The following is a 13,771-nucleotide window of genomic DNA, read 5'->3' as shown; positions in this document are numbered from 1 at the left end:
TCGATTAGAGTTTGATTGACTAAGGAACTCTAAAATCTAGTTCGGGCTCCGAGGGTTAGAGAAAATGAAGGTCACCATAGAGGTTGGCTGGATAATTATTGGATTTATTCCAAAGGCTTTACCGCCAGTCGTCCTACCCTATCCGATATAATTAAAGAATTCCTTTTGTGGGGCCCACGCTACTTTCCTAAGCACATGCTATAGGATCGCTTATACTACTTGTGCAAAGATACACTCGAGGTCGGGCTGCGCCTCATTTTCTTTATCACTCTCGCCCATCGGTCAACTCCGAAGATGAGATTGGGAAATAAACATGCCTCCGATAGATTACAGAACTAAGCCAACCCCTCGATCGAATAAGATTTACACATATGAGATGGTGAAGAATGCAGAAGATAATGCAGGAAGGCAAGGAATAGAGAGTCGCGATGTTAACCGCTCATCGTACATCTCATATGCTCTTACTGCTGGATTATTAGCAGCTCTTGCGTCAGTCTTTGCAAAACTGTTCACAGACCCCAGGACTGAAGCTGCTGTACAATACCTGAGTGAAATAGTGTGCAATAGAACCCAGTGTTTTACTATCTCGTTGTCATATTATGAGCACAGCCAACAATTTGATGTGGTTAGTGATCAATCGATCTCGAGAATTGAGAATTTCCAACTGACTGCATATATAATATCAAAGGTATTATTAACAGCACGTGCTGCATGTTTTGCCATGATGTGCGCTTGCAATGCCTTTATGTGGACACTATTCACTAAGGCTCTTAATCTATCAGCATCTTCTATCAATGTCACAGTGCTCAACAGCACGGCAAATTTCTGCTCTACGGTAAGAATGATACATAATTTCCTTTTCAACAGAAAAGATTGATTAACACGTTCTTATAATGACGTCAGGCTCTTTTAGGTCATTTGCTATTCAATGAACCCCTCGCTTTAAAATGGTGGTTTGGTGCAAGTTTAATCATTACTGGCACTGTTATGATGACCTTAGATCAACCACCATCTCCGCAACCTCAGCAGAAAAAAGAATCATAATTCTTTCGAGAAAAGGCTGCGTGTTTTTTCCCTCCTTTCTGATATCACTTGTATAATAAATATCTTTATGAATCATATAAAAATAGTTGCCAAACACCAAGAGTATAAAAAAAAATATGAATTGAGTTCCATTATTGACAACACAGATAAAACGAGGAACAAAGCAAAAATGACAGCGAAATAGGAGGAAAAAAAAAGAAAAAAAGGTGAAAAAAATAAACAGAGTAGAACCTTTTACTTAAAAATAATATTTTAAGTATATAAAACAATATCACAAAGGGAAGAAGAAAGAAATTCTAATGCCAAGTTCTTGAAACGCTACCAGAGAGAATACAAGGATAAAAAAATCTTAATATCATGCATTGCTTTCTGATAACTTTCCATTCTCTTGTGGCGTAATGTTTTCCTGTGATGTTTGATGTTGATGGGATCCTTCCTGGTCGCCATTTTTATGCGCATCTTGCGATTTCTGCAGCTCTTTGAGTACAAATAGGAGACATGAGAGATCTAATTATAAGTGTGAGAAGCCTAAAGCTTACCTGCCAGCTCACTCTTGCTCAAAAACCTGCCACCTGGACCACGGGGCCGTCTCATTGCGTGCTTATGTCTTGATTCGTGCTTGAAAATAGAGAATATATTATTCAATGAAGTTAAATTTACATGTAAAATATTGTGGTCTACTTACTAGGTAAGGCTTTATAATTGGATTATGAATTAGGAAATGATAGATATAAAAAAAAGTAAGCAAGTTAATTTTACGAGTAATTCATCTCTAAATTACCTTTCGTGTTTTAGCCATTTTATTTTGTTCTTCTAGACGTGCTCTAGCGGCTCTTCGTTTCAAGATACGGTGATACTAGCGATAAGAATAATGTATAAAAAAATGGCGGAAATTCAAAAAAAAAGGAAGAGCATAAATACCTGTTTGGCGTTAACATATAATGGCTCCTCTTCTGCAACCACTTCATTTGACATTGGTGGAACACGATAAAGTGGGTTTATAACTTGAGGATTCCCAGGAATCATTGGCTAAGGTAAATCATGTACGAACGAATTTTGTACAGATGAGCAAATTATTTAAAAAAAAAACATTGTGTAGAAAATAATAACACTACCATGTTCGGATACTGATATCCCAAATGGCGACTCGGATCATATGCTTGGCCTGCTTTGTGTGTATTCTATAAGATAGACCAGTTTATTTAGGAAGATCACAAAACTTATATAGAAAACGAATACGAACAGAGAGCTGATCTGCGGCTGAAATCGCACCACTATTCACTCCAACGTGAGTTTGAACGGGAACATGCGACGTAGTATAATCCTGACCGAAATGGGCTTGAGCTAACTGCTGTTGATGGGTATTTGGATCTTCCATACTGGCGTTTAGAGGCAATTATGTAGACTCTTCGAAGATATCAATGAAGTAGAAAAAATGATGGGCGAAGGGCGTTGTTGATTGGACCCCTAAACATCTAAGCCACAATTCTCGATGGAATATAGACTTCTCAGGCAAATATCCTTAAGTTTCGCAATTAAACTTGCTCGATAATTGGCTATAATATATATGTTCGGATAGTTGAAGCAGGTATGGAACAGATATTTACTAAATTTAATATCTACCCTTAAGAAAAACCTTCAAATTATATTGAAGACGCAGTTTAAAAGTTCTCCTATTTGGATATTCTATAGAGGGCAAGATGATTCAGCCTGAATTCTGGTGAGATTGTTTAGGAAGAGGATTGTTTGGTAAGCTTTTATAGACATATGGTATGGGAGATATTGCTCATAATATATTTTTTCTACTTTTCATGCCGAAAGTGTCTTCAAATCATCTTTTCTAAAAAGCCCAGTTTTTGAAGCTTCATCACCCTTTAAATTTCTCTTTAAATATATCCTCCATTTAAGAAAAGTAATTAGAGGACTGCTTGAGCTGTGTTCTATATTTTTTTTAATTCCTATCCCGTTACATTATCGATATGTGCTTTTAGAAATCAAGGATTAAGCATTTTTTTGTTCTAGCTATTGATCCTTAAGAGCCTTTGGAATCAATTGCATATGCATGGGAAAATGTTTTAAGTAAAAACAAACAAGTATCCAGTTCATGCCTAAGTATTTTTTTACCACCAACATCAGAAATAATATACAAGATTTTATTAATCCATTTACTTCATCAAAACGTTGCATTAGCTATATTAAAACAACGGAAATCTAGTCACCACCTACGCCTCAAGGGCTGAGCGGCCTGTTAAATCCACCTTTACGATTCATATACTGGCGGTATTTCCGATCTTGCTTAATGCTTACTCCAGATAAATCTGCTCCTGGGACATGTTTCCCCTGAAAAGAAAATGGCCTTTAAGCAAATAAGTCTTAAAATAAAATACTAGAAAATAGTTTACTTTAGTTGTGCTAAATCCAGCAAAGCCAAACATTGCCATCATTTGGGCTTCATCAGAATCTTGTGTCAATTCCTGTTGATCCAATTCTGTGTTATGATACGGCAAAAAACAGAATAAAGATTTAGAAAAACTCTACTCGATGGACATATTAACAAATCATATCAAACCATTTGTGCCATTTTTATCGACAGGATCAGTTATATTTTCTCTAGATTAAATCGTGTGTATATATAGCATTCAGCCATTGTAGATAGAAAATGGTTGAGAATAGAATATTTACTCCGAGGATATATCACGGGCTTGTGAGTATGATCGTGAACGAGATCGAGATCTAGAGCGTTGTCTTGATTTGGGTAACGAAACTGGAGATCGTGAGCGGGAGCTGTCACGTCTTCTAGATTTCTCGTATCGATATTCTATTAAAAAGCGACACAATTAGCTTGATAAAAATTGGAATTAAATGTTGAATATATACGCTTTCTATCACGAGATCGGGATCTTCTTCTGTCCCTGCTCCGGGAACGTGACCTTCGACGCGAATTTCTTTCACGATCTCTACCACGCTCTCTCTCTCTATATTCCTCGCGATCACTGCGAGGACGATCACGATCGTGATAACGACGAGTTGGACTTCGACTACGGATGCGGGACGAAGGAGAACGACTTCTTCGAGAAGAGCGACGGGTGGGAGATGGGCCAGCGTAGTGTGGCATCGATTGTAGACTAGAATTCAAAGAGTTCTTAGAAACCAATGGAATAAAATAAAATAAGGGGCGCAGTCGATCGATTGTAGACATAATATGAATTGGAAGAACAATTGATGTTTAATCTTACAATATACAGTATACTCAGAGGAGTGCTTGAAATATCCTACATAGAATTCTACTGATTACTTAATTCAGGAGCAACGTTATCAAAACAACCATACACATTATACTTAATATTTTTGTCAAAAGATGTAATATGTATGCTGTTGCTACGTAAATATTCAATTCCCCTCATAATTTTCTCAAATATACCACACTCATCAAAACTTTACAGCTATTAACCGCACAAAATAAAAGCACAACTAAGCACAAATATATCAGGATATAAATAACTCACTCAAGAACTTTCAATTATAAAGTGTTAATAAGCAATGATAATGATTATCTCCTGCGAAGTTATTTCAGTTTAGAGTTATTATCTCGGGTCATGTTATCATTGACTTTTCATAACTGTTGTAGATTCTCTGCAATTTTATTAAACTATCTTTATATGTGGTGGAAATGAATAATTAAGCCCGGATCAGTTGAGAGCATAAGAGGGTAAGAGCACGAGTTTTTCCCTTTACTCAATAGGCAATAGTCAAGTGGATATCGATAAAAACTGAGTGAAGAGACTACAATATGATTAAGTGTTAATTCAAAAAGATATGGTATGATTTATTGCACAATTACGAATTAACTACATTTTTGGTTAGAGAAACATTTACAATAATAAGAAAATTAACAAATTCCGCACTAAAAGTTAAATCAAAAAGAGAGGCTATTTAGGGCTTGAGTAACCGTCTCTTCTGGAACCGTTGGGCCATTTGGGGTACATGTCGCTTTCTTTGCTAACTCGTCGCACAGATGGTCAAGATCGATTTCCGCAAATTTCGGGTGCTGTTTAATTCGGCTCCACACAAGATCGCAGGTAAGCACCTTTGAATTGTCTTTGTCGCGTGAGTTGTCCTCTTGCAAAGGAAGTAGGTCGTCAAGATCAAACAGAGATAGCGTTTCTTCACCGTACAGATCCGCTTGTGGAGGGAACAGATTCGCATCTCGATATGCACTGAAACTCTCGGAAGATAAATCGACCGACAGGGGATCCCACATGGGGCCAGAGAGTAGATTAAAGATGGTTTCGTCATTTTGGGGAGTCTTGTTGGTCCCACATACTTGCTCTTTGAGTTTCTCACAAAAGGATTCACCGGACCACATTCTGCAATTTTTGCAATCAACAAATTCGCCTTCGGCTGGGCCGTCACTAGGAGAAGTACTACCAATCGATTCGGGCGAGGAGGAACCTGATGAACTCATAGGTGGAGTAACTAGTGTTCCGCTAGCTTCTTTACCTGGGAAAACACCTGGAAGAAGCTTTTGAATCTCGTTTATTATGTCTGGTGAAACTGAAAAAGTGAATTCCTTCGCTTTGAGAGCATTGTTCTCTGCCTCGAGCTGATTTAATCGGCTTCGTAGCTTGCGGTTATCGATTTTCAAATTGTTGTTTTCGAGTATTTGTTTCTCGAGATCCGAAATTTTATCCTCTAGCTCTTTGATATATTTTTCCTTTCGTTCTCTACGATTTGCCAAGGTCAAGATGAGGCAGATAGCAAAGTATAATCAATAAGAGCAATGCTAAATGAATTGCTGCATCCCGTCTCACCTGTATGCTCTTTGCGCTGCTCTGTTTTGCTCTCTCCTTCTCTATTTACACATTGTATAGATGTTAATATTAAATATGAAGCAACTCTAGGTGGTAAGAAAAACCTACCGTTGCTCTCTCATTTGTTTCGTTTCCTTTCTTAGCCGATAAGCGACTTTCTAATTTTGCTTTAAAACGCTCAACTTGATCGAAATCTACGGTTTGGAAAAAAAAAATAAGATTATAATATACACATCTTGGGGAAACAGTTATTTTACCATGGGTCTCATGCTTTACAGATTCTCCTTCATGAATGTCTAATGGATAAAGGAAAGATTTCAAAATCAGTAAAAACAATACTAATTCACTAAGGGTTAATAAAATACAGTACGCGCTGTTTTAACAGGCAAATGTAATTCAAAAGCACTCTTGCGCTTTTCGAGGTTTTCTGGCATGGCGAGATGCGTTTTCAAAAATCCCAGTATGACTCAGCTTAGCACTCTATATATATTCGTCGGCAATTATAATTATTTTGCCGTTCGAGGTGCATATAAATAGTCAGGACAAATAGAAAGTCGGAACTGAACAATTACGTCAGAGCCTGGAAAAAGCCTTTTCGATTTCCTTTTATTCTCTAAGTTATTATCTGAGGATACCAATAAATCATGAAGGTCATGTTGCCTTTAAATCGTTTCAATAACATTATCAACTCTCTACCAATTGTGCAGCTTGTCTTTGTGATTGCCCATATATCCCAAAGAGCGATCTCGAAAATATTGTTCAACGACGGCTGTTTTCCACTGTAGATTTTCTGCCCTGTTCAAACTCAATCTATTCACTTGAGCGATCCAATCCCTATTCAGCCTCAGATAGGTTGTGTGGACCTAATCTGATTCACAACCAACGAGAAATCTCCCTTTACATCTGATAATTTTAGAGGATAAATGTTCTCCCATCAACACTCATGGTCTCATGACCTATTATCGGCCTTGGTGCCGATAAACAAGCAACTTAGAGGGACCAGAATGCAAAATGATCACAGAATTGAAAAGACAAAGACACGTATGTTTTTTAATTGTGAGAAAGTGATACTTTAACCTATGACTTAATACCAATTTTCGTCCGTGATTTAAGATAGTTTACATAGGTTATTTTTTACAAATAGAATACGAAATAATGTTATTATGCTTTATGATTTTTTCAGCGATCAACATATCGGTGCGGTGCTCCAAAGTGATTGTCGAACCAGTGGAAGCTCTTAACGACCGACTTGTAAATACAACCCCGGGGGATTTGCTCCCCGACATACCTGTGTTGTGAAAACTATCATTAACAAGGACACCCGGATGATCAAACTTGAAATATATCTCTTACATAGATTATGAATATTATCAAAGCATTCTAAAGTTGATTATATTTAATTGGTCTACAGGTTCGAGTGATCAAGCGTAACAATTTTATTTACATTGCCTAATAATTCAAATTATCAATAATACTTTCAAAATAAAATTTTAGATTAACGACCAGGGATGGGAATATCAATATCCATACTCGTTTTTTTTTTCAACTAGGGTAAAAAAGTTGCCTACTCTCATCCCGGTAACTATTATGAAAGTTTAAGAACTAAACCCTTTGCCTTTCTCCAACAAATAGCTGAAAATTAAAATTAAAACACTAAACATAGGTATCTCTGCATTCAATATCTTATAGATATGGTATGATAATGTTAGTTTCAAGATCGCTGAATATCCTCGTGGACCGATTTATATTGATACTCCTTTCGGATATTTACCTTGTGCTTTAATATGCTTCGCTGGTTGCCATATAAAACTATGTCCTCACATTCAAGTTTGTTACAATAAACACCCTAAATATTATGGATATGTATTTCGTAGTGACAATCAAATGGATGGTTGTATGGGAAGCATGAAATACATGTATTATTATATCTTTCGGTTTCTCATGTCATATTCACAATAATTTTGTAAGTCGAGCCCTCAATCCTCCAAGTACTTGTCCAGTGGTTAAATAGTTTGACGAAAATGAGATACTAAGAGGTTGCAATTTTGATATATGTATTGAGTTATTTATTGCCAATTACTGAGCGGATGATCAGCTTAGTGGAAATCCATGGAAAGGTTAGTCACTTGTCTTTAAGCATTAAATTTTGGAAGTTTACTGGTTGGTAAAAGTCGGGAGCACATATTCAACTTGGCAATGAGCATTTCAATTAACCTTAACAAGTAGCTCTCAATGTACTTTCTGGGTAGATCATCGACTAGGGGGGGGAATCTCAATGTCCGCTTTCAGTTTGCTTTTAAAATGGGGTATAAAGATTGATTACCCTCATCCCCGGTATTTATTTTAGTTTGAACTTTTTACCACTAAGCTATTTGCTTCTCTTCAAACAAACAAAAATAATATGAAAGTGTTGAATTTTGGGATTTTTGCAATTAGCATTTTATCGGTGCGGTGCTGTACAAACGATTGTCGAAGCAATGGCTGTCCTTATGGACAAATCTGTCTTTATACACCTTGTGGGATTGCTCCTTCATTTTATGCATGTTACGATGACTGCCGTGTAAAAGGATGTTCATCCGATAAAGTCTGCCATCCTACTTACCCTAGTTCTGGATACTATGAGTGTATTTCTCGTAGTGATTGTCGTGTTGCAGGCTGTACAAGTAGTATGCAATGCAAATTTGTCAATGACATTGTATGTGATTGTGGTTTCTGTCCACAGACTTATAAGTGTACCCTTAATTATTAAATTGCAACGATATTAGTAGTACTAAAAATAAAGAAAAACAATGAATATAATGGCATTATAATGGAAAATATGCATATTTTTGATTCAAGACACATATTCAATATCTCTCAATATTTATACAACATATCTCTGGGGGAACTCTTTTAATTTTAAAGCTTTTAAATGCCAGTCTCATATTTTAACAATAATAGCAGCGGTATAGGGCAATAGGCCATTATAATATGAACCCATGGCTATGAAAAATAGCACTTATTGCCTGTATTAGTTCATTGGTTTAGAAGTGGTTAGTTAAATGTTAATATGAAATTTTAAATTTAGTGCAAGGCATAAACTCGGACGATATAGCATACACTTGAGTTTTTGAAAGCTTATAAATCCTCAAGTAAAGTTCGCAAACACAAGTTTAAATGCTACCATTTATCAGTTTATTAGTTTGAATCCTATTTAAAAATTATTTACGAATTATCGGGAATATTTCATTACAAATATTAGGTTTATTAGAGGATTTCGAGAATTAAATAGGTATTAATAAATATTATAGATATATCGTACATATTAGATTATATAGCTTTTCAGTCCCTCTCGCTAGTAAGACAACTAAATGGAGCGCAGAGAGCTCCGTCTATACATCGTTTGTTATCGTGTATGCTTCAACTCACCATCCTCGGAATATGGATTTTTTGCATTCAGCAGTCGGATCGATAGTAAAGTTTTGTCGTGTGGTAAGCAACCTCAGAGGATCGATGAGCACTTCGGGTTGGGTCAGTTCAAGCACAACCTCCCAGTTCTGCTTGTAGTGTGGCGGAGGATTCTTCACCTTAAACTTAAATTTATTGTCAAGCTCTGACTGACGTTGACCATCTTTATACCAAGTCACTGTGTATTTTTCCCCCTTGATACGTTTACTTTTTGGGCGGAACTGAGCAAATGGAATGGGGTTTAGCTCAATTTTGTAGATTCGATTACGTTTAGGATGGCTGTTTTCAGGCTGGGACGAGAGAGCCTCCAACTTGCTTCTAGTTTCGCAAGCAACAGTAACATCGTCGACGAGTTTCACGATCTTTAAAAATTGGTGCCAGAGACACTCTTTACAGACAGGACACCTAGAGTAAAATAAAGAACGAGAGAGCCATTAGTTGTTAGAGGGATACCGTTTAATCCGAGATAATAATGCTCACAAATTTTTCCTAGTAATCTCACGCATCAAACAACCCCTGAAAAGTAAAATTGTATATTAGCAAACTGGTCCATAGCTCCATCGTCAATGCTTACTCATTCGTCGGTCTATAGGACTTTTCTTTTTTATCGGATATAGTTGCATACGCGGATATCTATGGCAGAAAGAAAAAAAGAGATATAGGTGATAAATGCCCGACCAAGGATTGTGATATAAACTTATTATTACATTTTCTGGATCGGAAACGAACTCATCCTCCGAAGCATATTCTTGCACTGTAGCACTACATAGTTGGCGGATGGGGGCACCAGTGCCGTTTTTCGGGAGGCCCTGGCGCAGCTCAAGCAAATGTTGACCAGACTTAAATCCCCCGTGTTTGCCTTTGCTATAGTATTTATAGAAGTATCTGTCGTAATCTCCATTCGATTTCCAAGGCAGCTCCTTGCCATCGAGGAGTACCTAAAAATCACAAACATTCATATAGCTGCAAATAAATGTAAACGAAAAAAAAAATACCTTGAAAGCTCCATCTCTTTCCATTCCTGAGGCCGAAATTCGGATCATCCAGCGGGGATAATCACCAGTGGTGTTAAATTTGATTTTATAGGGTCCTTTCGCAAGGTCATACCATGGATATTGGGCCGCAGCCAAGTTGCTTTTCTCTTCACGCAAAGGGCCATTGATCCAATGTTTCCAAGGGAGACTGTCAAGGGATTTTCCACTGTTGCAACCGTAATAGGCGTAGGAATTATCGTCTGTTCAGAGGAATTTGGTTAGAATGATTAGCTTTCATTGGCTAAAATGTCTTCACGGTTACATTCATCGCCAGCATCAAGAAAACTATGTCTATATCACATAGATATTATTAAGCGATGAGTCATGTCAAAAATGAAATATGACCTTACCCCATCTCATGTCTCATTACGACGATACCTGAGGTCTTGGAGGAAGTCGTGATCACAAACTCACCACCCAGTCCACCATAATAAGGGTCGTTTCCGATGAGAGAAGGAAAGTCACAGGAGGCTTCTCCAATTGAGTCACACGCTTTGTGTGCTTCCTCGAGCTTGGAGCAATATACAGCACGCAACTCAGTACCATCTCGGTAAAGACCAAATGCGGTATCCTTTGGCTTGCTATTGACCCCAATTCCGCTTTCTTTGGATGGGCGGAAAAGTGCCCACAGGTTGAAAAGTGGACTGACAGAGTTATAGGTGCCACTGACGAACATCTCATCAGCAAGCCGGTTTACATCAGCAAAAAATTTGTCACGTTCCTCTTCTGTATAACCATCGCCCATAAATACAACATCAACGCGGTTCTATATTAATAAAATTGCGGTTAATATAATTTTAATCATAAAGTACTAATAGTTAACATTAATCACCTTCGAGTCACCGCTATCCAGAATTTTTCTCTATCGAAGTTTCATTTGAATAGTCTGTTAGCAAGAGCGGGTCTATTGAAGCAGTTCATCAACAAATACCGACCACTTCATCCTCTTCAACTATTCTGGCCCTGTATTTCTCTGTTTTTTTATTGGCAAAAACCAATCCTTTCTTATGAGAATAAGAAACAAAACTCTCATCGCCATTTTCAATGCTTGAACAGAAACGCCCCAATGCCTTGCGTACTTCCTTCTGATCAAACCCGTATATATCTATCATCTCTTCTTGATGTTTGTTGCCTGCTTGCTTTTCCTCTTGATAAATATGACCATGCTCTGCAAATACTTTGCGTCTTTGCACCAATATACCTCTATGTTTCTCTAATCCTCGATGAATCTGTGTAAAACCAGATTTCATTATCAAGCAATGGTTGTCGGCTGGACGGTGGAGCACTTTCACGCGGAACGGGTGCCGAGCAGTGGAAACGACTTCAGCACTGCCTTTACTGCAAACATGTAATTTGTATTATTAAGAGTAATAGTATATATGCAAAACAAATAATAATAAAGGTCATTACCCATCGGCTATTTCCCAGCTCAAAAGAAATAAAGCCAGGCTGACAAATTTGAAGAGCCTCATGGGGGGTATCAAGAGTACGGGAGAAGCTGGAAAAACGGGGAAGGTGGGAAAAAGATGAAAAGCCGTTATTCCGATTACGACTACGAGCTAAATCAAAAAGAAAGCTCTGACCAGTTTGAAAAAAATTTCCCATCGCATTTTAAATTCTAGCCAATTTTTTATGCAACACAAGGGAGCGTGATATGAATTTACACGAGTTCGAATCACAAAAGCTTATTACCGCTAAAATCCATAAAGACTAACTGAACAGCCGTTTAACGTTGTAACTAATTAGAATGCTGACAGTCTATTTGACAAACTATCAGCACATGGGTATCCAAGTATAGTAAAGGGTTGCCATTTGTTAGTAGTTTTAGTTTAAGATAATCTCAATGAGTAATTAACCTTGTTCTACTTATATCAATAAACTGATTTACGCAAAGGTTTTAAAAAGAAACTCCTTAAAGGAACCCAAACTGATCACAAGTCTCCACTAAATTTCACTAATGTTTATCAATTCATCGAATATTCAAAAACAACACATCTATTTGAATATGTGAGGGTTTGGTTGGAAAGAATAAAAATAGAGAGTGATATGCAACAAAGTTATTATCAAATGTTTCAATTCCAGCATATAATTCAAAAAAGAAGTAATCAAGGGTGCACTGTTTTAAGACTTCGAGGTCAGTATGCAGTAATATAGTTGATAAATAACCCATTTCAGGGGATCAGGTTTCAATAATTTGGAATTCTGCCTGAAAACCGATATATTGAATTTAGCTGCCCTCAACCAAATTGGCTTTATCACTCCTAACCCTGCTGTCAAAGGAAAGCTCCTTCTCTTACATACTTGGCCCTTTTCCCAAGACAAGAATATTCATCATGGTATGTAATTCCATCCATCCATCCATCATCGAAAAAGTGCTATATGGATAGATCTCTGGTGCTCCACTATCTTCCATTTTGCGATGGAAGCGAGAGCCGTAATGCTGAAGAATAGAAATGGGATCTCTGACTATAGTAATCTGTACTCGATACTTACTAACGATCTACACATCTTTATCTTTTTTTTGCCTATATTTATCTGTATGCCAACCACTGCTCCAATTTATGCGAATTTTCAAAATTTAGTCGGGTAAGAAAGCGAAGAAGACGCAACCTCAGGAGAACATCTCCCTTGGACCTCAAGTGCGCGAGGGTGAGCTGGTATTCGGTGTTGCTCACATCTTCGCCTCGTTCAACGACACTTTTGTGCACGTCACTGATCTTTCCGGACGTGAAACGATGGTTCGTGTGACAGGTAATACTCTACTCTGCTCTTAGTTAATTATCTCTACTCTTTTCCTTATTTATCAATTCCTATCCTAGGTGGAATGAAGGTCAAGGCTGACCGTGACGAGTCTTCTCCCTACGCAGCCATGTTGGCAGCTCAAGATGTTGCTGCGCGCTGCAAGGAACTTGGTATCACTGCTCTCCACATTAAGATGCGTGCTGTCGGTGGTAACGGTCCTAAGACTCCAGGTCCTGGTGGACAATCTGCCCTTCGCGCTCTAGCTCGTGCCGGTATGAGGATTGGCCGCATCGGTAAGCTTTCATTATCTATTTTAAGTCAGCTTATCTCTTGAAATTGAACAACAATTTTCAATATCAATAGAGGATGTCACTCCTATCCCAACTGACTCTACCCGCCGCAAGGGTGGTCGCCGTGGTCGTCGTCTCTAATTCAAACAATAAAATATATATTTTCGATTTCCTAAATTTATATGAACCATGTTCGCTGCAAAAGTGTATATAGGTGGATTTTTCGTTTATCATGGGCTTTCCTTTGTGGGGAATATCCTGGTTATATATTACTATTTTCTATCACTGAAATCTATCGCGAAAACCAATCAAATTTATCTTGCGAATTCAGAGAAACTTCTTATTCAAGTTCTAAAAATCCCATATCTATATACTTTCTCTTGATCAATTGCAAACCATTTAA

The 13,771-nt window shown here is 37.6% G+C and overlaps 6 protein-coding genes across 6 annotated transcripts; 2 read left to right on the top strand and 4 right to left on the bottom strand.

Annotated features, from left to right (window-relative positions):
- Positions 1-313: 313 nt before the first annotated feature.
- Positions 314-1,044, top strand: VTP21DRAFT_270 (uncharacterized protein; the record flags this gene model as incomplete). The annotated part of the gene is made up of 3 exons (XM_069392921.1): positions 314-625; positions 689-835; positions 904-1,044. The coding sequence occupies 3 exons, from the start codon at positions 314-316 to the stop codon at positions 1,042-1,044; spliced, it is 600 nt and encodes a 199-aa protein (XP_069256649.1).
- A 355-nt stretch (positions 1,045-1,399) lies between these two features.
- Positions 1,400-2,422, bottom strand: VTP21DRAFT_269 (uncharacterized protein; the record flags this gene model as incomplete). Its single annotated transcript, XM_069392909.1, has 7 exons — positions 1,400-1,521; positions 1,584-1,662; positions 1,730-1,738; positions 1,826-1,900; positions 1,966-2,073; positions 2,160-2,225; positions 2,288-2,422. The coding sequence occupies 7 exons, from the start codon at positions 2,420-2,422 to the stop codon at positions 1,400-1,402; spliced, it is 594 nt and encodes a 197-aa protein (XP_069256648.1).
- An 851-nt stretch (positions 2,423-3,273) lies between these two features.
- Positions 3,274-4,159, bottom strand: VTP21DRAFT_268 (uncharacterized protein; the record flags this gene model as incomplete). The annotated part of the gene is made up of 5 exons (XM_069392898.1): positions 3,274-3,384; positions 3,447-3,532; positions 3,614-3,654; positions 3,727-3,862; positions 3,922-4,159. The coding sequence occupies 5 exons, from the start codon at positions 4,157-4,159 to the stop codon at positions 3,274-3,276; spliced, it is 612 nt and encodes a 203-aa protein (XP_069256647.1).
- Positions 4,160-4,960: 801 nt separating this feature from the next.
- On the bottom strand, positions 4,961-6,289 carry VTP21DRAFT_267 (uncharacterized protein; the record flags this gene model as incomplete). The annotated part of the gene is made up of 5 exons (XM_069392887.1): positions 4,961-5,768; positions 5,856-5,896; positions 5,964-6,049; positions 6,113-6,151; positions 6,226-6,289. The coding sequence occupies 5 exons, from the start codon at positions 6,287-6,289 to the stop codon at positions 4,961-4,963; spliced, it is 1,038 nt and encodes a 345-aa protein (XP_069256646.1).
- A 2,970-nt stretch (positions 6,290-9,259) lies between these two features.
- Positions 9,260-11,808, bottom strand: VTP21DRAFT_266 (uncharacterized protein; the record flags this gene model as incomplete). The annotated part of the gene is made up of 10 exons (XM_069392876.1): positions 9,260-9,707; positions 9,783-9,818; positions 9,877-9,935; positions 10,010-10,240; positions 10,298-10,536; positions 10,599-10,627; positions 10,687-11,102; positions 11,169-11,198; positions 11,272-11,674; positions 11,747-11,808. 10 exons carry the CDS (start codon positions 11,806-11,808, stop codon positions 9,260-9,262), a joined length of 1,953 nt encoding a protein of 650 aa, XP_069256645.1.
- Positions 11,809-12,669: 861 nt separating this feature from the next.
- VTP21DRAFT_265 (40S ribosomal protein uS11) lies at positions 12,670-13,509 on the top strand (the record flags this gene model as incomplete). Its single annotated transcript, XM_069392865.1, has 4 exons — positions 12,670-12,672; positions 12,919-13,087; positions 13,156-13,371; positions 13,442-13,509. 4 exons carry the CDS (start codon positions 12,670-12,672, stop codon positions 13,507-13,509), a joined length of 456 nt encoding a protein of 151 aa, XP_069256644.1.
- Between the last annotated feature and the right edge of the window lie 262 nt (positions 13,510-13,771).

The sequence above is a fragment of the Calcarisporiella thermophila genome (genome assembly GCF_041956535.1).
Source record: "Calcarisporiella thermophila strain CBS 279.70 unplaced genomic scaffold VTP21scaffold_1, whole genome shotgun sequence".
Classification (NCBI taxonomy): Eukaryota; Fungi; Calcarisporiellomycota; class Calcarisporiellomycetes; order Calcarisporiellales; family Calcarisporiellaceae; genus Calcarisporiella; species Calcarisporiella thermophila.
This window is presented reverse-complemented; position numbering and strand designations above follow the sequence as displayed.